Source organism: Staurois parvus, unplaced genomic scaffold, assembly GCF_062004578.1.
Source record: "Staurois parvus isolate SC_StPar_1 unplaced genomic scaffold, SC_StPar_1.0 ptg000649l, whole genome shotgun sequence".
Lineage (NCBI taxonomy): Eukaryota > Metazoa > Chordata > Amphibia > Anura > Ranidae > Staurois > Staurois parvus.
In genome coordinates, this window is record NW_028318445.1 from 1,243,927 (window position 1) to 1,267,491 (window position 23,565).

Consider the following 23,565-nt stretch of genomic DNA (forward strand, 5'->3'; position numbering starts at 1 on the left):
TGTGTTGCCAGGCTGGAGTACTTAGTCATCTAATACAGCTTTTAAACCAGGAGATTTATTTATTTATATCCATAAGCCCATACTGACATTTTATAGGCCTTATTTTTGTATTTTCCTGGCAGAGGCTTTAATTCTTTTTTAAAGCGGCTATTTGTGGCCTTTTGCAGAGATAAAGTATCTTGGCCTGAACTTGTCTAAAGAGAACCTGTTTACCTAAGTAGTCCACACTGATCATGTTAATTAACCACTTCCCGTCTGGCCCATGTACATAAAGGACCGGATGGGAGCAGTGCAGGAGCGGGTTGCTGTTTATAAATGGCACCCGCATTCACAGCCTGTGTGCACTCCCTGGGAGCACATGGCACCACGATCCGGTGCCCGCTGTGTCCTCTGGATCGCTGTATGGGACCTCTTAGTGAGGTCCCGATTCATGTGATCGCTGATTGGCCAATCGGTGATCACATGAATAGTAGTAAGAGGTCACTTCCTGACATCATTGCTTACTACTCTTGAAATCTGTGAATGATCACAGAGGTCACATGGTACAAGGCTATTCACAACAGCCTTGTACCATGTGACAAGCTGTGACCAATCACAGCTCTCACAGTATTTCTCAATGGCTGCAAGAATGCAGCCAGAGAGGAGAAATGATTGCTTTTACAGCCTTTATGGGTATAAAAGCAATCCGTGTAAAAAATTAAAAAAAAAATCTTCACCACCCCCCCACAAGTAGTAAAGTGTCACTATGGTGACACTGTACTGCTAGGGTGACAGTATGTAAAAAGAAAAAAAATAAGAAAAAATTTTAGAAAAATTATTTTTGGTTATAAAATAATTTGGGTTATTTTTTTTTTTTTTACCAAAAAGATAACTGAATACATTTTGGCCAAGATTTATGAAGAAAGATTATTTATTTGCAAAATTTTATAAGAAACTTTTTTTCAAATTTTTTTTGGACTTTTTCATTTATATAGCAAAAAAAATAAAAATCCCAGTGGTGAATAAATACCACCAAAATAAAGTTTTATCTGTCTAAAAAAAAATGCTAAAAAATTCATATGGGTACAGTGTTGCATGACCACGCAATTGTCATTCAAAGTGTGATAGCGCTGAAAGCTGAAAATTGGCCTGGAAGGGGGGTGGGGGGAAGTGTCTGGACTTAACTGGTTATGCAAGGGCTCCTGGCTTCCTGTTAATACCTGGACTTCAGTGAGGACTGGTATAAGATGGGTTTGTGATGGTGACATCACTGTTATTCTTGAAGTTGTCTACATTTTCTCAGCCTTTTAAAGCTGGGGTCCAGGGAGACTGCTAAATACTCAACAGAAGCACATTAATTAACTGCTTCCCCTGCCTATGAGTTTGTAGTTCTGTTTGGACAATCTTGTGATCTAGGCACCACCTGGTCAAAGAGCACAACCAGGTCCTGGGCCCTATCTGGTGACTACTTTTGCAGTAAAGCCTGGTCTGGGATGTGCCTCAACTTCAATTTAACAATGAAGAAGCAGCAGCACCCTGATGAGGTGATCATGAAGCATGATGACCTCAAGCATGTTCAATTTGTAAACCGGAAGAACTCTGCAAAGCCTGTTGGCTTTCCTTGACCCTCTCCTTGTCTAGGTGCTGTGCAGGGGGCTGCTTATGCTTGTTTTAATTAATAAAAATACTTTTTGTGAATGCATAGTTGTATTAGACGATTATTTTTTTCAAGTCTACTGGGGTTCAGTATTTTGCCCATCCTGTATTACAGTTTGCAGGACAAAACAAGGAAACTTTGTCAGATGTAGTTATTTCTTTGGGAAGTCTGAGGATTCCAAGCACAGGTTCCCCTTGTGACCGCAGCTTCCTCCAACCTCAATGACTGCTGTGGTTGGAAAAAGGTAGTAATTTAGTTAGTACAGTCTGCTCTTGTAGGAAAAAAACACACTGTAAAGGGGGCAAATAGGGAAAGGCAAGCACAGGGTGAGTGCCTGCCAGGTATCATCTGTAATGTTTCAATTCAGCTAAAAATATGTGATCAACAGCCTCCGCTTTTAGTTTTTTTTCAGGTATTTTCCAAAATGTATTGAAGCTGTAGTTCTATAATGGATATAGGCTGAAAGTGCTCACTCTCAGGTTTAATTTGAGGGTATGTACATCCAAATTGGAGGAAGGGTTTAGGAATTACAGCTTTTAAGAGTAGCCATCCCCCATTTTTCAAGGGACCAAATGTAATTGGGGCAGCACAATGGCTAAATGGTTAGCACTACCGCCTGGCAGTACTCGGGTCGTTGGTTCAAATCCCAACCACGGCACCACCTGCCTGGAGTTTGCATGTTCTCCCTGTGCCTGCGTGGGTTTTCTCCGGGTACTTCGGTTTCCTCCCACACTCTAAAGACATGCTGGTAGGTTAATTGGCTCCTGTCTAAATTGTCCCTAGTATGTGTATGTATGAATGTGAGTTAGGGACCTTAGATTGTACACCCCTTGAGGGTTAGGGGCTGATGTGAATGTACAATATATATGTAAATTGTCCCTAGTATGTGTATGTATGAATGTAAGTTAGGGACCTTAGATTGTACGCCCCTTGAGGGTTGGGGACTGGTGTGAATGTACAATATATATGTAAAGTGCTGCAGAAATTGACGGCGCTATATAAGTATCTGAAATATAAAATTAAATAATTGGACGAATGAATACGGTCATAAATAATGTTCATTTGTAATATTTTGTTGAGAATCCTTTGCTGGCAATGACTGCCTGAAGTCTGGAAACCATGGACATTACTAAAGACTGGGTTTCCTCGTTTCTGATGCTTTGCCAGGCTCTAACTGCAGCTGTCTTCAGTTGTTCTTTGTTTTGGGTCTTTCTGCCTTTTAGTTTTGCCTTCAGCAAGTGAAATGAATGCTCAATGGGGTTGAGATCAGGTGATTGACTCGGCCATTGCAGAATATTCTACTTCTTCAAAAGCTCCTGGGTTGCTTTTGCAGTGTGTTTTGGATCAATGTCCATCTGTACTGTAAATCCTGTGGAACCAATAGAAAACCAATGCAGCCATCACATCTAACGATTGTTAAGCTGCAAAATATTCAATTATTTGGTTTGGGGTTTAATATCACTTTAAAGAGGTTCTAAAGGCTGAAAGTTTTTTACCCTCATGCATTCTATGCATGAAAGTTACAAACCTTAAGCGTGCAGCTCCCCTCTCAGCCCCCCCAATACTTACCTTAGATTTCAATCTAGTGCTGTTCACAAGAGTAGTGGGTTTATCCCTCCTCCTTGGCTGAGACACAGCAGGGGGAGCCATTGGTTCCTGCTGCTGTCAATCGCAGCTATTGAGAAGGGGCGGAGCCAAGCTGCGCTTGTGGTCTTTATAGATATAGAGTCAGCTTGGGAGTAAGCACCCACAAGCAGCTTGCTTTGGGGGCACTGAGTGGGGGAAGCAAGGAGTGCCAGCGGGGGACCCGAGCAAGTAAGTATAACATGTTTGTTACAAAAGGGTCATTTTTTTTTTTTAATCACTTAAAGAACAAGGAGTGCTCATTTACATTTACTGTTCCCAAACTGAAAAGGGGACATTCTCCTCATCTTGTATCTCAAGACTCTGAATTTGTACATAAATACAGTAAGTGGGCCTTGCATTTTTATTGCAAGGTGTGTTTAACATTGAAGTGGATGTAGTGCACATTACTTTGGATCCTGTGTCACCGGCTTGTGTTCTGTGTGTTTTTTAGGTGGTGTACTTTTTAGCTTGGAAGAAGGAGCCTCATTCTGGAACCAACTGCTGACATGGAGAATAGTAAGTGTCCAGCTTTCTGATGGATGATTTTTTTTTATTTATTTTTAAAATAAAAATCATAACAGTTTGCTTCTATAATCATTGACAAGCCCCACACTGTATGATAAAAGACCCCACATACATAACACTACCTTTTTAAAAACACTCTGCTGAGTGCCCCAGGTGTAGATTATCTTCTGTCCTTCCTACTCACATCACGTAAAGCAATGTTAGAGTCTCAGCAACCTTTTGGAGCCCAGCCTATAAAGTAGGAATGTCAACGTCCAGTTGGGGGACTCAAGAATTAATGTTTTTGCAAGAAAACACTTAGGGAAAACCTCTTCCAACAACTAGATCAGCCTTGCACATCTGAAGTATATCTGCACAGCACAAAGAGCACCTGCCTGTAGGCTTCCTTTTCAGACCCTTCTTTTGAAAATGCTAGTTGCCTAGATTTTGTTAATTTTTTGACTATAGTATATTCATTGGCTGACCCTGAACAAGTAGAGAGATGAGTACCTCTGACACACATGTGCTATATCTAAAGTGTTAAACCCAAACCGCTAGCACCATTAATGGCACCCTACATATTGCCTTGTAACAGGTTTGCTTTGACCCCTGGTTCACATATATGTGGCCGTGCGGGCCATGTTTTGCACGGGCCTGAGAGCCCATTCATTTGAATGGACTTCCGTGCCCGTGACACGCAGGGAAAAAGTCCCTGCACTTCTTTGGAAAATGCAGCCCGCACGGGAACCTTGGCTCCCAGTACGGTTGCCTTTTCCAGTGCGGGTGGCGTGCCATTAGAACTAATGTCACCCACCCGCGGGTCTGCATTTCTCTGTGCGGTTGGTACGGCTGCTCGTATTTTCATGCTGATCTGCAGCGGCACCACCCGCACAGATGTGAACCTAGGGTAAGTCATGGTTTGCACACCCGCTGACCATTATTCACGATGTACGTTGCAGCTTTTACATTGTGTACATAGATTCCTTCATCGGTTCTCATTTTATAAGACTATAAAAATGTAGAAGGGACATTTGGATGTTTGTAGATCAGTTTGTGATACTAGTAAAATTTAAGAACTTTAGCCTGCAGCTTTTTGTAGCAGACAGAGCAGACTTTGTTCTGTGCCAGCGCTGGAAATATCAGATGGCGCGGCATCTTGAGCCCAGGGGAGATAAAATGACTGATCCTGATCACAAGGATTGGCAAAGGTTTGTTCTTGACCTCACCTAACTCGGCCAAACTCCGAATCGCAAGAACAATGCAAGAATTGCCGGCATAGGTTAAGGAGAGACTCGAAGCAAGCAGCGGGAGTGTATTTTCTGTAAACTTGTGGAAAGGAGTCAATACTTCGTTAAACTTACAAGAAGGAATGATTTGAGGGTGGTCGCTACCAGTGTAATGGTCGCTAGTAGGTCAAAGCACAGGTAGTGTCATGTAAGCTTTAGGATTAAAGAATAATTCAAGGCATCTGCATGGTATACATAGTTACATTGGTCAAGCTTGCACTAATGTAACCAAAGATATGCCATACCTGGCCGATGCTGCGGAATCTGGAAATCAATGAAGTAGACACCACTATTCCAGTGATTTCCACTTGCTTCTGGGACTAGTGCTGAACGGGTGGCCTGATGTATCTTATCCCCCGGTTCACATCTATGCGGCCGCGCGGGCTGTGTTTTGCTTGGGCACGAGAGCCCATTCATTTGAATGGATTCCCGTGCCTGTGACACGCAGGGAAAGCAGTCCCTGCACTTCTTTGGAAAACGCAGCCCACACGGGATCCTTGGTTCCCAGTACGGTTGCGTTTTCCAGTGCGGGTGGCGTGCCATTAGAACTAATGGCACCCACCCGCGGGTCCGCAATTCTCTGTGCGGGTGGTGCGGCTGCACGGATTTTCGTGCTGATCTGCAGCGGCACCACCCGCACAGATGTGAACCTAGGGTTAAACACAGGAGGTCGGCTGCTCAGCACAGGCACCATTCAGCGAATGCTTTGCTTTTTCTGAATGAATGCACAATGTTCTCTGATTGCACGAGGTAGAGGGGTAGGGTGCCTGTACCAAATGTTCACAATGCATTAGGCCAGCTGATCAACATGAGATCTGAAAGCAAGGGGTGATAGCTGTAGAGGCGGCGTCCACTTTAGTGATTTCCAACTTCCAGAGGCATTAGCCGAGTATGTCATATCCTGTACATGGTTACATTAGTCCAAGCTAAAATGAATGTAACGATGTACAGTGGGTAAAATAAGTACTGAACATTTTTCTTGGTAAATATTTCTATAGGTGCTATTGACAGGAAATTTTAACCACATGCCAGTTACAACCCATGCAATCCATACAGGCAAAGAGACCAAAACAAATAAGTGCAGAAATTGAATTATGTGGAATTAAATGGAATGACACAGGGAAATAGTATTAAACACGCAAACTAAAATTTATTTGTAAATTTGTACAAAATACTTTGTTGGTAATGACAGATTCAAGACGCCTCCTGTATGGAGAAAGTAGTTGCATGCATTGCTCAGGTGTGTTTTTGGCCTATTCTTCCACACAGTCTTCAAATCTTGAAGGTTTTTGTGGGCCTTTTCTATGAACTCTGACCTTTATTTATATAGATTTTCTATTGGAATCAAGTCAGGTGATTGGGTGCGCCATTCCAGCAGCTTGATTTTCTTTCTTTTTACCTTGGCTTTGTCTTTGGGATCATTGTCTTGCTGAAATATCCGCCGTCGTTTCATCTTCATCAACCTGATAGATGGCAGGAGATTATCAAGAATGTCTTGATACATTTTTCCATTTATCCTTCCTTCAATGAAATGAAGTTTGCCAGTACAGTATGCTGAAAAACAGCCCCACGCCATGATGTTCCCACCTCCATACTTCACAGTTGGTACGGTGTTTTTGGGGTGATGTGCAGTGCCATTTGACCTCCAAACATGGTGTGTTTTATGGCATCCAAAGAGTTCCATTTTGGTCTCATCTGACCAGGCTATATTCCCCCAGTATTTCACAGGCTTGTCTCAATGTTGGGCAGCAAACTTTAAACACGCTTCAATATGCTTTTTCTTCAGCAATGTAGTCTTGCATGGTGAGGGTGCATACAGGCCATGGCAGTTGAGTGCATTACTTATTGTTTTCTTTGAAATAATTGTGTCTGTTAATTCCAGGTCTTTCTGAAGCTCTCCACAAGTGGTTATTGGCTCTTGGACAACTTTTATGATAATTCTTTTCACTCCTCTGTCAGAAATCTTGCGAGGAGCACCTAGTCGTGGCTGGTTATGGTGAAATTATGTTCTTTCCACTTCCAGATTATGGCCCCAGCAGTGCTCACTGGAACATTCAGAAGTTTAGAAATCCTTCTGTAACCAATGCCATCAGTATGTTTTGCAACAATAAGGTTGCAAAGGTCTTTAGAGAGCTCTTTACTTTTACGCATTATGAGATGTTTCTTGTGTGACACCTTGGTAATGAGACACCTTTTTATAGGCATCAGTTGAGACTTAACCAGCTGATATTAATTTGCACTGACAAGGGGCAGGATTGCTTTCCAACTACTGATAGATTTCAGCTGGTGTCTTGGCTTTTTGCACCTCCCTTTCTTCATGTGTTCAATACTTTTTCCCTGTGTCATTTAATTTTATTACATGTGACTTAATTTTTGAACTTTATTTGTTTTGGTTTCTTTGTATGTATGGATTACATGGGTTGTTACCGACATGTAGTGAAAATTTCATGTCAATAGCACATTTAGAAATATATGTACTGAGAAAAATGGTGACGTGTTGAATACTACTTTTACCCGCTGTATAGCATGACAATGTATAGTGCCTCAAGAGTTGGTGGATCGCAGATTTGTGTATACCTTTTACAAATATTTTGGAAGTGAAGCAAATCCAGCATGTGCCTGAATGTATACTAAAAGTAGTTCCAGGCAACAAATTAAACTGTTCTCTGAGATACAAATTCTCTGCAGCAAACACTTCACTCAAAGCGGAGTTCCACTCACGCTGTCAAAAAATAAGTCAGCAGCTACAAAAACTGTAGCTGCTGACTTTTAAAAAACAGCCACTTACCTGTCCCTTGGTCCCGCGGTGTGTTTCAACGGCCGTCCTGTGTTCCAGGAGGCCGACATCTTCAGTGTGGGCACCCAGCTGTGACAGCTTGCGGCTTCACAGCCGGGTACCCACTGCACATGCGTGAGTAGCGCTGCGCTTCATGAATAGTCCTGTATTCTTCTGGGACCTGTCACGTGTCACACAAGACTACAGGGAGGAAGAGAGGACACCTTCCGTTTCTGATCTCCTGGGCGATCGAACCGGAAGTGGGAGCGGGTACCTGTCAAATTTGGGTACCCGCTCCCCCCTTGCCCCCCAAAGGTGCCAATCCTTAATGGGGAGCGGGGGAGCAGTCCTTAGAGCAGAACTTCCCCTTTTGGGTGGAGCTCTGTTTTAAAGTACATAAAGTGAATGTTTTGTTTAATGCCCTGTTGATGTCACAGAAAATAATTTAGTTCAACTTTGTACTAACAAGCCTCTGTTTCTATTGTCTTACCGCCACATTTCATAGCAGTTGTGCAGGGTGTGTAACTATGACTGCAGTCCAATAGGCACCAGATGAGAGAGTGCTCTTAGTAATCACCATTCAATAAATAGCACCGACAGACCCACTTCCCTTTTCTGAAATACAAGCCTGTGTGCTGAGAATGTGGCTGTTACTCTGCTATGCCAGCACTGTGGTGTAAGAGCAGGAGGAAACAGATCTACTCGTGTTTACTAAAAGAAAAGGTATACTGAGGCATTTCTAAGCAATAGTGAATCTCTAATCATAACGTTTGGGAATACATGTCTGTAAAGAAAGTGTGAGACTTCGATTGGTTTTAATGTGGGCAGCACAGTGGATAAATGGTTAGCACTTCCGCCTGGCAGTACTAGAGTCATTGGTTCGAATCCCAACCACAGCACCACCTGCCTGGAGTTTGCATGTTCTCCCTGTGCGTGGGTGGATTTCCTCCCGGTACTCTTGTTTCCTCTCACACTCCAAAGACATGCTGGTAGGTTAATCGGATCCTGTTTAAATTGGTCCTAGTATGTGTATGTATGAATGTGAGTTGGGGACTTTAGAGCGTACGCCCCTTGAGGGTTAGGGACTGATGTGAATGCACATTATATATGTAAGCAGTGTGTAAATTGACAACTATGTAAGTACTGTATTTTCCGGCATATAAGACGACTTTTTAACCAATGAAAATCTTCTCAAAAGTCGGGGGTCGTCTTATACGCCGGGTGTCGTCTTATAAGCCGGTATTGGAGGAGGAAGACGAGGACGCTGAACTAGAAGAGACGGACGCCGCCGAGCTGGAGATGACCGATGTCTGATCAGCTGCACAGTCAGGACCTTCCATCTGCCCCTCTACAGCACGAGGATCTGGAGATGCTGACCATTCCCCCACGACCAAACCTGAGCCCCGTAACGGAGCACTTGGGCTAAACTTACTGGTACTTCCGAGCCGGTGTAGCGGCAAGATCTGTCTCCCGTGAAGATCTGTCCCCCTTGAAGCAACTGCGCATGTCACAGTTTTAGGCATAAGAAGCTGATCGCCAGTCAACAACAGCATCGAGCTGACACAGTTAACCCCTTTTCTGCTGCACCGCTGATCACACTTAAACACACTGCTGATCCCGCGGATCACTAGCCGCCGCCGATGCTCCAGCAAGATGGATCAAAGATGCGTATTGGGGAGCATCATCGATCGGAGAGAGGACAGTTACATTGGGGGGGGGGGGGGCCATAACATGAGGGGGGGGGACTGACATGGGAGGGGGGTCAGTGACATGGGTGGCCATAACATGGGGGGCATGACATGCGGAGGACATTGACATGTGGGGAGCCAGTGACATGAGGGGGGGGACTGACATGGGAGGGGTGAATGACATGGGAAGGACAGTGACGTGGGGGGAGAACAGTGACATGTGGTAGGGTCAGTGACACGGGGGGGGGGGGCTGTGACATGGGAGGACAGTGACGTGGGGGGGGGGGGGGGGCTGCCATGGGGAGGACAGTGACGTGGGGGGGGTCAGTGACATGGTGGGGCCTGACATGGGGAGGACAGTGACATTGGGGGGGCAGTGACATGAGGGGGGCCACTGACATGAAGAGGACAGTGACATGAGGGGGGGCAGTGACATGGGGGGGCCTGACATGGGGAGAACAGTGACATTTGGGGGGGCAGCGACATTGGGTAGTCTTATACGGCAAGTATAGCCCAAACCCTATATTTTAACAGGAAAAGTAGGGGGTCGTCTTATACGTCGGAAAATACGGTACCTGAAATAAATTGTTTAAAGTGGTATTGACAGGCAGGGTTTTAATACAGTCAAAAATGCCTCCCCTGTTTATCGGCAGCAATGTATCCTGAGCCACACATGCACAGCTCAGCCACATTTACGGAACTCGTGATGTGATTCCGTGCACATGCGTGGAAGTGATTGCATTGTGGCCCCGCCATTCAGGCAGCCAAAGAGGGAACCCGGAAGGAAGACCAGGGGAAGATGGAAGCCAAGGGAACTGGCGGATTTAAAATGTGTTTTTTTTTTTTTTGCTTTTTAATTTACTACCGCTTTATTCCATGGCACATTTCATAGATCACTACTCAGGGTCAGTGGGAGAAGGACTCTTAAACCATGTATAGTCTGATTCTGCATCACTGATCACTTTGATATTTCTTACATTGATATAACCGGCTTTCTGCATGAATGGCTCAACATGCAGCCTGGAAAAGGATGAATGGAAATGTCAGCAGATTACTGGCAAAGAATGTGAGGTAGAGTGGTGCAATACAGCAATACCTAGATGAACTAAAGTACTGAGCAGGTATACTGTATGCATCTCAAAGATAAGTTTTTGTAATTTTGGATTCAATTATTAAAATCTTCTATCAGCTTTAATATGTTAAAATAATTTCAAAAGCCATTTTCCATATTTTAAAGCAGGGTCTTTAATGGAATTAATACCTGTTGATTCTGCCACAAAGGTCCTTCTTCATGCACTTCTTGGGGTGACAACTCTCTGTCCCAGTCTCCCAATAGTGCTCCTGCCTTGTCACCCTATTGCACAGGCTTCCAATGGAGACTACAGGTGGCTGTTTCAACACGCATAATGGAACCATGCTTGCTGTTGTCACCATTTTGGAAAGCCACCCTGAGAAATTCCATTTTCTGACATACTAAATTGGCTGCAAAAGAGGCTGCAGCACTAAGGTGCAATAATAGGTGAATAAAGTGTGAAAACAAGTATCTATGTTGGAAAAAAGAAACGCCTGCTTTTTGATACTCAAATGCTATTCAGTTGAGGGTTAAAACTGCTTTAAATGTTTAGTTTGAGGTTCCTATTAAAACCGATTCAGTCTGTCAATCCCTGTAATGCATGATGACATGATGACTGCATGGTTGTTCCAGGTACAACTGGTTCCCATTTTCGGACCAATTTCATGTTCATTTGTGTCCTCCTTTTAACATCTTCCTCATGTGGAGCATTCAAATTGTCAAGTCCCACATCGGGCTATTTTACCCATGGACTAGATTTGTGCTTTTATATGATTTATTGTTTTTCTCTCATTTTACAGTTCTTTGCTTCTATGATCTCCACTTTCACGCTGAACTTTGTCCTCAGCATTTACAACCGCAAACCAGGTGACCTGAGCAATCCCGGTCTCATAAACTTCGGAAGATTTGATACAGATGTAAGTCTGGCCCTCCTTTTTTTTTTTTTTGCCTTTATGTTGAGTCCATAGCTACTAGCCTGGCCTTACCTTTTTACAGTTTAATCTTTCATATAATATAGAATGTGTTGCGCTACAAATTATATACAGAAAATAAATATGATCGTGGATTATTAGACGTGAAAATAAAAAAATGCATGCATAATCACTGTGTGAGAAATAAAAAAAAAAAGTCTATAGAGTGTATAAACTTCATAATCAATAGAAGTCTCATAAACTCCAAAAGTCAAAAAAAGTCCCCTTCAGCAAGTGAGTTTAATCTTCAAAGAGTGCCCAGTGTGTCCACCAACACCGAGGATAGTGACAAGATGTCAGTTTACACAATTGCAATTACCCCCCCCCCCCCCCCCCACTCAGAGCTGTCAAAAAAAGGCATCGGCTGTACATTTTCGACCTCCATGGCATCTCTCCATACATATAGGATCATGTTCAGATGAGATTTCCCAAGCATCTGCACCAGTATAGAGCGCTCTGCATAGCATACTATATATACTGGTACCTTTTATTAGACTTTAAAATATCACTCACAAGCGTAAAAACATAATGTGCATTATTAAATTCACCAGAGCTGGCAGGCCATGATGACTTCTGGTATGCAATGACGTCAACAGGGCTCTACCCTACGCATTTCGTCATCAAAAGGACATCTTTCGTGTAAAAGATAAATAGGCAGCATGTTCTGATTTAAAGTGATAGATAACAAACGTATTATAGTTGTTCTGTGCAGTGGTTTTACACAGAGCAGCCCCAATCCTTCTTTTCTCAGGTCACCCGCTGGTGCTACTGGCTCTTCTTCGCCGAGTGCCCCCATAGCAAGCGTGGTCGTTCCTGAGTCCCGCTCTGTGTGTCTATACGACACACAGAATGGGGCTGGACCCCGCCCCCACTTCCTCCTCACTGGCTCTGATTGACAGATGTGGGAACCAATGGCCCCCTCTGCTGTCTCTCAGCCAATGAGGAGGCAGAGACCTGGCTCTTGTGCACATTGCTGAATCGCGATTGGTCTCAGGTAAGGATTGGGGGAGCTGCTTATTGGAAGGTTTTTTACCTTCAGCCTTTAGGACCACTTTATTGAAAGTAAAGTTGCAAATTGAAAGTAAAGTTGCAAATTTTCCCCCCGTTCCTGAAGAACCAGCTAAAATTCGCTAAATGGCCCTGATGGTCTCCTCCTGCCCGACATTCGTTTGAAAAAGTTGGTATTCTGACGCCAGCTCCGGCAAGTATGCAGTAAAGGGTGACAACACTGCAGCTGAACTGCAGCGTTGTCAGAATTCCAGAGATACAGAGAGATATTGAGGGCAAACTTTACTTTCAGACGTGGGTAGTGATGCAGGAATTGGGGTGCTTGGAGAATTCTGTTTTTTCATTCTGAGATACTTCTATTCTAAATGATGAAGGAAAGTGAGACACACAGATCTTTGTTCTTTCTTCCACTGCATGAGCAATTACTTCTGTGTGTGACATAATGGGGTTAATAAATTATGGAGAGAAACGCCACAATTCTTCTATCTCCTCAATCTCTCTGTAGGAGAAACTCAAGTCAGGAGTAAGTCTCATGATCTTAATGGCATGTCCTGGTGGTCCTCCTCAGAGGAAAATGGAAATCTATAACAATTTGGAATAATGTGTATGATCGCAAAATGAATTACTGCTTTTGGGCATGCTTGAACTCCTGATGGCCTTTCCATATTCGTGTTCTGTGTATTTTTCCCAAGAGAAACAAATGCAAGAATTCAATATAGGTTCCCTCCCACCACTATGTACATGTAGAAATAATAGTTTAAAGTGAACTTAAACTACAAAAAAAAAAGGGATTTGCTGTGTGATAAGAAACACTATCAAATAATGAATTTATTTATATATAACTTGGAAAATTAAACTTTTTGCCTTGAATTCCAACTGCAAAACGGCTATGATTTTACTGTGCCTAGGCACTTCTGTTCTTTTGCCTCATAGCTGTATTTCTGCAGTTTGAAGTAATCTAAGAACCTGCTGCCTTTGTCTGCTAGTGTTACTAGATCTGGAGTGAGATTTGGTGATGTCACAACCGTGCTGCTCTCCTTGCTGGAGAGGGAGCTGTACCTGAGAACCTGCAGTGCAAGAATTCCTCTGCTGCAGTAATGCATCTGTGCTTTCTCAACAATATGCTTTTTTTTTTTTTTTTTTAATACTCCCCCCATTATTCGTTTGGTGGGGAGTATCTCTGGTGTGCATAAGGTAAACCCTGATTCTCTCACAAACTAGCTGCCTCCACACACAAAGTGCAGAACGAGGTGGGGTAAACCAGTAATTGGGAAAAGATTAGCTGCAGGGAGACCACAGTCAATACTGGTGAGTAATACTTTAAAGTGTTACTAAAGGCAGACATTTTTTTTATTAAAATAAGAAACATGTTATGCTCTGTGCAGTGGTATTGCACAGTGGCCCTGATCCTCCTCTTCTTAAGTCCCCCGCCGGCGATCCTGGCTCCTCCTCTTCTTTGTGTGTCCTCATAGCAAGCCGTTTGTATGGGGTCAAACTCTCCCGATCTGTATGTCTACGGAGCCACACTCCATAGATACGCACAGCGGGACGTAGCCCTGCCCCCCCCAACGGCTTTTGCTTCTGTTTGGGTCCCTGTGGGAAGGTATGCAGCCGTGCACATCACTGATCTCTTCTGCCCTCTTCCCCTTCACACAAGGAAAGGGGAGCACGGGGAACTTAGACATGTTTTACTTTTTTGAAAGCAATGAGTTAAATTATTACTAAACCCAGGACCCTGAATTCACTCAGTCTGATCTCCTACAGTACACAGAATTTTGCAATGCAATTATTTTAGTAAATATAAACTGCTAAATACCTTTTCTAATCAGCTGTATATAGCAGTCGTGTGACTTTTATCAGTGTCCAGCAAAGCACTGGTTAAAGCTTGTAGGAGGAGTTTTCTTTCTGCTCTAGCAGGATGCAGAACCGCTGACCTCTGTCTGGGCAGTGCTGATTGGCCCTTTGTTGATCACATACACTCTTCCAAGAAATAAAAAAACCTCTCTAGCAATACACACTAAACTGAGCATGTGCAGAGTGACTCTACACATTATGTCTTATCAAGAGATAAGAGGGGGGGCATTGGAAGAAGGGGAGGATCGGAGACTGAAGAGCATTAACCTCTTAGGTTCCACAGTGAGTATAACAAGCATGCTTTACTGCATATACGACTGATTTCACTGTTGCATACAAATGTGTGGCCTCCCGGCGTCCGGGCCTTGATGCTGAGCGGCCGCACATTGGCGTGCGTTTAGAAAAACATATGTGCTGAGAGCACGTGCCCTGCGCGCTCCCAGCACACCTGTCCGGTACTCACGGAAAGGTCCCAATCTCCTCTTTCGATCAGGACCTTTCCCAATCATGTGACGGCGAATCACAGTGGTCACATGACCCTTAAATCCCGCCTGCCTCCCTTCTTCCGAAACCCTTATAGGGCCAGGAGGCGCCGGCGCCAAGGGGTTAAGGTAAAAAAAAATGTTTGGGTTTATTATCACCTTAATCTTGTATTCAAGGGGTTAAAACAAGCCCATAGCTGTAGCAGCCTGTGAGCTTGGTACTGAATTTTAGAGCAGGCGATGTGCTCTTAGATAAAAGTGATCTGGGTGACTCTAGAGCCACCACAGAAATTCTAGATGAACCCCGTCTGCGCACTGCTATATACCCTTTCTAGAAGACTTTGCAATGAAAACACAGGGATTTCTGGTTCACACGTATTGCAATACTGGCCAACTGTGTCAGTGATCCCTCTATGACTAGTCCCTAACCTCTGCAAAATGGAAATGCTACAGTGGATATAGTGCCAGTATGGGGCAGATAGACACAAGTTGGGGGAGAGCTACTGGTTCAGGTCTGGTCACTAACCTGGGCTATGCGAGAAAATCTACCTGTGCTCAAATCCCAATTGCTGGTGCATGTATATAATTCATCAGGTGCTAAAGGGCTGTTAACTCTAGAAATTCTGGATGAATCCTTTGCACACTGCTATATACCCTGCTATATACCCCTTTCTACAAACCTAATGAAAAAAAACAGATTTTTGGTTCACACATATTGCAATACATGTTTAGGCTGAAGCCACCCTATCACGTTTACAGGGCTCTGAAGGTTCGCCTCCTTGTGATTGCAATCATTTTTTATTTTTTGTCTGTCTTATTGGTAACACACCAGTTTTGATTTCTCATACACTTTCTATGCCGCGACAATGGTCCCCAAAACCTATAGAGATGCTGTATCTCCCCAGGGAGCACTAGACATGGACAGCAATGAAAACCTAACAGCGGTTGTTACTATTTCCTATGCTAGAATTAAAAAAAAAAACAAAAAAACTCAAAAAGGACATTTTTGATGTAGAAACACTGGAACAACTTTTCATGGTGGCTGTATGCTGTAAAAGAGACAAGACAGTGTTCCTTTTCTCAACTATTGTTGTTTGTTGATTGGCAGGAAAACAGCTACAAGTACTTTGAACTTCCAATCTTTATTGGCATGGGAGCAATAGGTAAGACCAAAGAAAACCTTTTAATACTTCACGAAGATGAAAGATTGTTAAATATGCAACTGATCATTGTTTGAATTTCCATAGCAGAATGCTAGTGTATTTTGAAACTGCTTATCAAAAAAATCTGTTTATTACGATTAACACACACACACACACACACCACACACCCCCTGTATTAGGTACACCTGTTCAAGTGCTTGGGAACACAAATTGCTAATCAGCCAATCGCATGGCAGCAACTCAGTGCATATAGGCATGTAGACAACTTGTTGAAACCGAGCATCAGAATGGGGAAGTAAGGGGACTTAAGTGACTTTGAACATGGCATTGTTGTTGGTGCCAGAAGAGCTGGTCTGAATATTTCAAAAACTGCCGGTCTACTGGGATTTTCATGCACAACCATCTCTAGAGTTTACATAGAATGGTCCGAAAAGGAGAAAATGTCCAGTGAGAAGCAGTTGTGTGGAGGAAAATGCCTTGTTGATGTCAGAGGAGAATGGGCAGACTGGTTCCAGATGATAGAAAGGCAACAGTAACTCATATCAATATAGATCAAAATTTCTGAGAAATGTTTTCAACACCTTGTTGAATCTATGCCACAAAGAATTAAGGCAGTTCCGAAGGCAAAAGGGGGACCTGGTGTTAGCAAGGTGTACTAATAATGTGGCTGGTGAGTGTGTGTGTGTGTGTGTGTATGTGTATACAGGGGCGGACTGACCATTTGGAAACTCGGGCACCGCCCGAGGGCCCAGGGTCAATAGGGGGCCCCATGAGATGCCCCTGGTACCTTTTTCTCATAGGCTTTTTCGAGTTTGGGCAAGGACACGGGCCCCATGATCCCCTATTGTCCGGGGGCCTCATGAGTTGTCAGTCCACCCTGTGTGTGTGTGTGTATATGTATGTATATATATATATAGATATGTGTGTGTGTGTGTGTGTGTGTGTGTGTGTGTAAAAGGTGCAGCGCTTGTAAACAATAGGTATACAAAAGTCCTTAGTGGATCAAATAATAGATACAAAATAAAGGATATGGGGTAGTCCCGCAAATACAGGTGAGTATGAATAGTTGAGGTGACTTTGATATCCATGTAGAGGTGGTAATGAAATGCGCACTCACCGGATGCGCATATTGTGTGTATAATTATCCTGATGTCAGGGGATGGGTGGTCTTCCCTCTATCGGATCCGAGGCGCTTTTTACTACTTGTACATACATACATATATATATATATATATATATATATATATATCAAATGCTTTTTTATGTTCTGCAACTTCTTATCTTTTCTTGGCAGGAGGCTCGCTGGGAGCGCTGTTTAATGCCTTGAATAACTGGCTCACAGTGTTTAGAATCCGGTAAAGTTTTGTGTTCCGTCTTTACCCAATTCCTTTATCTGTGTACACGTTTGGGCGTCTAGTGTTTTGACACCCTGGTGATGCTGCAGCCTTTTCACATAGAAAATACACAGGAAGCAGTAGGACACTAGTAAATTCCCTTCTTTTAATAGGAATGTGGAATGATTAGATCCATACATGTGATGTATATAGAAGACCCAGAGAACATTTTTTTTTTTTTTTTTTTTTTTTTTTTTAAGGATAACTTCACCTTTTGTAACATGTTACACCCATATTCATGATGTAACATGTTACAAAAGGATTGTCCCCTCTCCCTGTTGTGACAGCCTGCTAGCTGTTACAATAAAACATGGGGAGGGGGCTGTGGGGGACTCCACCCACCCAGCTGTGTCTTCCATCCACAGTGTTTTGTGAATGAATGAACTACAAGTCCCAACAGCCTTTGCAGCTGTCAACTTGTAGTTCTCATTGAATTAGCACAGTGCTGTGGAGTGCCGTGGTAGCTCATTGATTCTTAATTTTTGTTTATCTGCGTGCCTGTACATCCCGTATGGACAAGGACATATACTGATAGGTCTGCCAGAGACTTTCATGGCAATGCTTTAGAGCAGGGGTGGGCAAACTTTTTGACTTGAGGGCCGCAATGGGTTCATATATTGGACCCGGGGGCCGGACCAAGAGTAGATGAACTATGTGTATGTGTCATCCATAGTAAGTATAGTAATATTCCCCCATAGTAAGCATAGTAATTCATCCCCCATAGTAATTCATCCCCCATATAGTAATTCATCCCCCATATAGTAATTCATCCCCCCTATAGTAATTCATCCCCCATATTAAGTCCCCAAGTCCCCCCTGTGTCAATTCACTTACCTTTGCTCCGCGCGTTCCTCTCGCCGTATTCCCGCGCCGTTCCGGTGTAGCATGAAAATCTGTCTCCTATGAGGATCTGTCCCCCTCGACGTATCTGCACATGTGCCAGTTTCAGGCATTCGCAGCCGATCGGCGATCTCCGGCACATGCGCAGATACGTCGAGGGGGACAGATCCTCATAGGAGACAGATTTTCATGCTACACCGGTCTTCAGGGCGGACTGTGAGAGGAGCCTAGCTCCGCGGGCCGGATTAAAAGGTCCGCCGGGCCGTAGTTTGCCCATTGCTGCTTTAGAGGCTCCAGAAACAAAAAAAAATAATAAATGCACATTTTTTTACCTGCAAAAAAAAAAATTGTGCATGTATAATTTTTTTTTTTTAAAAGGTGAACTTTTGGTTTAAACTGGAGTTTCACTATAACAGATGTAACCGTCGACAATTTTTTTCCCCTTCTACTTTTGTTTTTACCATTAGCCTCCTGCAAAATGACTTTACCTTCTAGCTGTATTAGGATGAATGTCATTAATTTGTTTCTTCCTGAGTGAAATAGTTTGAGTTTTCATTCATGTCTTTGTGTTGCCAACAATAATTTTCCCAGCAATATGTCATTTGTTTTTTGGGTAATTTGAGAAATTCATGTGAAGTAATAAATGGATCTGCAAGAACGTGCATAGTGTATCCTGTGATGACAGCATGAGTGGGTGTAAATGCCAATCATATTAGTAATAATGACCACTCTGAAATAGAATATAGATGATAAAATCAGATGTGCAGTTAAAATGTCTTTCAGCAGTAGAGGTCTGTTAAAGTGGACCTGTACTGTGGAAGCTTTGCCTGAGAAAGGCAGGAGGAGGGAAAACAACTAGTCACTGGTTATCCCTGTGGTCACCCTGCCGCTGATTTGTCCCCATGATTTACCATTCTTTGTTCCGCACTGCTGTCATGTAGAGGCTTCTTCATTGAGATATGGTGATGCCACTACTGGTGCTCATTGTTCTCCTTGCTGGAAAGGAAGCTGAAGTGCAAGTATTTCCTTTCTTCTGCTTCATTCACTGGATCTGTACTTGCTCCACCTCTCCTGCTTCTTTATGATCCTTCTCCCGCCAGTCATCAAATCGCTATTCCTCAAGGGAGCTACTCTGACATCAGGAAGCAAAGCCCTACCCCTCTAGTGTGGCTGCCTCCACACAAGAAGGTGCTGAACAATGCATGGTAAGTAGGAGGGAAGCATTAGCTGCAGGGAGACCCAAAGGAATACTGGTGAGTAGTCCTTTGCCCACTGCCTGCCTGTTTTGGGCACAGCTCTCACAGTAGGAGTCCTCTTTAAGAACCCTGGAAGTGTGCTTTGTCTGTGCTCTTCCTCCATTGCAGACAGTGGGGGATACACCTCTGAATGTGATGTATAGAGAGGTTAGTACCTCCTGCTCTAGTTCCTTTATTTTAACCCCTAGACGCCGAGCACACGCAAATATGCAGCCTCTCGGCGCCTGGGCCTTGACGCTGAACGGCCGCATATTTACGTGCCATTAGAAAATACATATGTGCTGAGAGCGTGCTCCCTGCACATGTGTCCGTGACTCACGGAAAGGTCTCGATCTCCCTTTGTGATCGAGACCTTTTCGGATCATGTGATGGCGAATCGCGGCGGAACCATGACCCTAAAACCTCGCCCGCCTCCCGACTTCTGAAACTCTTAAAGGGCTGAGAGGTGCCGGCGCAAAGGGGTTAAGGAAAGTTGAATAATTACCTTCAGACGAGACAAGTCTCCGCATTATATGTATATGGGGAATGCAGTGTCCGTCCTTCCTGCATCCCGTCTTTCATTGAATCCTTCTCTGCTTATATAGCCTTTCTTATCAAACCGAAACAGATCACCCTGAAAGGACCAAAGCGGACACCATTCCTTTCTTAGATCAGCACACACGCCTTAATGGCACAACTCCAATCAAGATATGTGTTTTGCAATAAACCACTTGAAATATATGAAGTTATAAAAACATAAAATGTGGTATACAGCCATCTTATAATATTCTATATACGTGATTTAGTAAGGATCATATTTATCCCTACACAGTGATCATCATGATTTTAATATGGTTATTGGGAAGGCATTACTCATCGCATCTCTATAAAATATGGTGTGTGTTTTGTACTGCATAACTAAACGCTGTTCTCTCTTCAGGTATTTACATCGTCGCTACATGCAGGTGATTGAGGCCATTTTGGTAGCAGCTGTGACAGCCAACATTGCCTTTGTCTTGATTTATTCCTCCTCCGACTGCCAGCCACTGCGAGAGGGTTCTGGTGAATACTCATTGCAGGTAGCCTATCGGGCCCCTAGGTATATCAAATGCTGCAAGCATTGCAATTACCCAATTGTCTAAAGGAATATTCACACCAGATGCGGTGGGACTGCATTGGGAGTCTATTCTAGTGAAGTCGCACCACATGGACAAGGCAAAATGCCTGGTCTCCTTATGTGTCTGGATCACACCATTGTGCTGCAGTGGTGTGCAGGCACAGAGCGCTGAGAAAAAGTACTGCATGCATTAATTTTTATTTGTGCAGCACAGTAAGAGGCAATTCACTGCCTTGCACTGCGCGGATGGCAATTGAACTTTCTGGGATGTCTTTGTGTTTTTTTTTTTTTTTTTTTTGTTAACCTCCTTAGCGGTTTTCCCGAGTGTAGCTCGGGGTAAAATTTGAGCACCAAGAGCGGTAACCCTGAGCTACGCTCGGGCTTACCATGCGGCGTTGCTCAGGGAGTCCCTGCAGCACTTACCTTGTCCTTCGCTCCCGCGATGTGTCCCCTGCAGCGTCCCCGGCCATCTCCTCCGGCCGATTCCGGCTTCTGTGTTCCGGTCCCTGTGACGTCGGGACGTACAGGCGCCAGAACCGGCGGCAAATTTGAAATTTTTAAAAAATATCATTTTAGCTGTCATTGCTGTTTCAATGCATTTCACATATATTTTGTCCCGAGTGCTTTGTCCGGCGCCCTGCCTGCATTTTGAATGTTCTTTCTGCCTGGAAACTTAGAAAAGTCCATGGCGTCCAAAAAGCGTCCCTTTTACGTCAAAAGCGGTTTTAGATCAGCTGGAGAACAGCGATAGTAAATCAGAACCACTTGCAGAATTGAGTGATAATGATTCGTGGGGGAAATTCCTCATCAGACACTGAAAATGATTTTGCGACTTTGCTCAGCGATGTGCAAATTTGCCTCTGTATTTCAAATTTCAGTGTTTTTGGTTTGATTATATTATTGAATTAAATTTATTATTATATTATAATTTTTTATGATTATTTATTAAATTATAATTTATGATTTCGTGTTTCAAGTTTTATCCTACCCGGAATGTTTTCTAAACTCTTGTTCGGACAGATTTCAGTGAGTTATTCCTAAAAATTACAGCCTACAATCTAAAACTACATATTTCCATGCAAAAAAATGTACCGCTTTCAGCACAAAAAATCGGAAAGAATCATACCGCCGAGGAGGTTATGGAAGCAGTGTGATTCTCCAAGCTCAGCGCTGCACCATTGTGCTCAGTCAGACTGCACATCATCCGCAATGCTGCAGCTGGTGTGAACCAGCCCTCAGTCATTCCCTGACCTGATGGTCAGGGAAGCATTTAGACAGAGGGGCACTCCCAGAAGGCTGGGCAGTGATACAAATTATTTATGGCTAGGAAGTCGGTTATCTACGTTTTTGTGAAGGTGTCTTTTAAACACAAGTGTATTCTTATTTCCCCAGCTCTTCTGCCCAGATGGCCAATACAATGCTATGGCATCGGCCTTCTTTACCACTCCAGAGATCAGCGTCCGCAGGCTGTTTCATGATCCCGCTGGTGAGTTTAGTTCGTGAGCTCCTTTTTCAGATATTGATAAAGTGGATCTAATCTCATGAATGCACAAGTAGAGTTAGCTGAAAAAAGACAAAAGTCCATCCAGACATCCAAAGAAGAATTTTCCATTGTACATGCAAATGTTAAAGTGGTAGTAAAAAAAAAAAAAAAAAAAAGTTTCCTGCTGCAAGGTAATATAATGTGCTAGGATGCATTGCATAGTAGCACATTATGAACGACTTACCTTAGAACTAAGCCCTCCAGCGGTGTGCTGTCATTGCTTCAGGAAGCTTCCATCTTCACCTGGTCTTCCTTCCAAGTCCGCAGGCTGAGGCTGCTTGAAAGGCCAAGCTGCAGATGACGTTGCTCATGCGCGAAGGAGTTTCACACAGCTTTGAGGGCTGTATCATACTATAGAAAAACAGTCCAGATGCGTTCCGGATTAGTTTCTGCATGCACGTTTCTACATGTGTGTTTGGCGTGTTCCGGTGCATTTTTGATGCGTTCCAGTTCATTTCCTTTTTTTTTTTCTTCAATTGAAATAGGTACGTTTGTTCCAGTGCCTTTTTGGTGCATTTTTGATGCGTTTTGCTGTGTTCCAGACAGTTCTGTGCAGGAAAAATGCAGCCTGTTTTACTTTTTGTCTGCATCCGGAACACACTGGAACTGCAAGCACTGATGTGAACTGTAACATTGACAACCATATAACCTACTTTTTGTGCATTTTGGATACAGAAAAAAAGCAACTGAAATGAATGTAGTGTGAACTGGCCCTGAAGGAATGGCACAGGTAGGCTGTTCCTTCAGAGCGCATGCGGCGGTATTGTCACCAGCTGCTGCTCTGTAGAATATCTCCTAAACGGTGACTGTTTATGAGATATTCATTTTGCCTACAGGTAAGCTTCATTATAAGCTTACCTATAGGTTATAATCTACAAAGTGACTTTACTACCACCTTAAAGCCAAATTCTAGGAACTGAGATCTTGCTAAATTTTGATGCTTAACCGCTTGCCGCCTCACCACAGTACATTTAAAAAAAAAAGTTTTTTCTTAGTTTCTGTTATAAAATTTTGTAAATAAGTGATTTTTCTCTTTCACTGATGTGCGCTAATGAGGGTGCAGTGATGGGCACTGATAGGCTGCACTGATGGGCACTGATGAGGAGGCACTGGTGGGTGGCACTGAAAGGCAGCACTCATATATGGCACTGTTAGGCGGCACTGACTGGCACTTCAGATGGGCACTGATATGTGGCATTGATGGGCACTGGCAGGTGGCATTGATAGGGCACACTGATCATCAGTGCACATGTTCCTCTGAGTAATGCTGATTACCTGCTCTCCTCTCCTCTGTCAGCGTGACAGCTTGTGAGGAGAGGAATGCCGATAACTGGCATTTCCTTATTTACATGCAATCAGCTGTGATTGGA

At 43.5% G+C, this 23,565-nt stretch overlaps 1 protein-coding gene across 1 annotated transcript in view; it reads left to right on the forward strand.

The window, feature by feature from the left end:
* CLCN7 (Cl-/H+ antiporter 7) overlaps positions 1–23,565 on the forward strand; it is a 102,659-nt gene that overhangs the window by 47,155 nt on the left and 31,939 nt on the right. The window contains exons 11-16 of the mRNA XM_089694109.1: positions 3,714–3,778; positions 11,389–11,505; positions 16,012–16,066; positions 17,361–17,421; positions 20,476–20,614; positions 22,045–22,138. Of these exons, the coding sequence (XP_089550235.1) occupies positions 3,714–3,778; positions 11,389–11,505; positions 16,012–16,066; positions 17,361–17,421; positions 20,476–20,614; positions 22,045–22,138 (531 nt within the window). The remainder of the gene's footprint in view (positions 1–3,713; positions 3,779–11,388; positions 11,506–16,011; positions 16,067–17,360; positions 17,422–20,475; positions 20,615–22,044; positions 22,139–23,565) is intronic.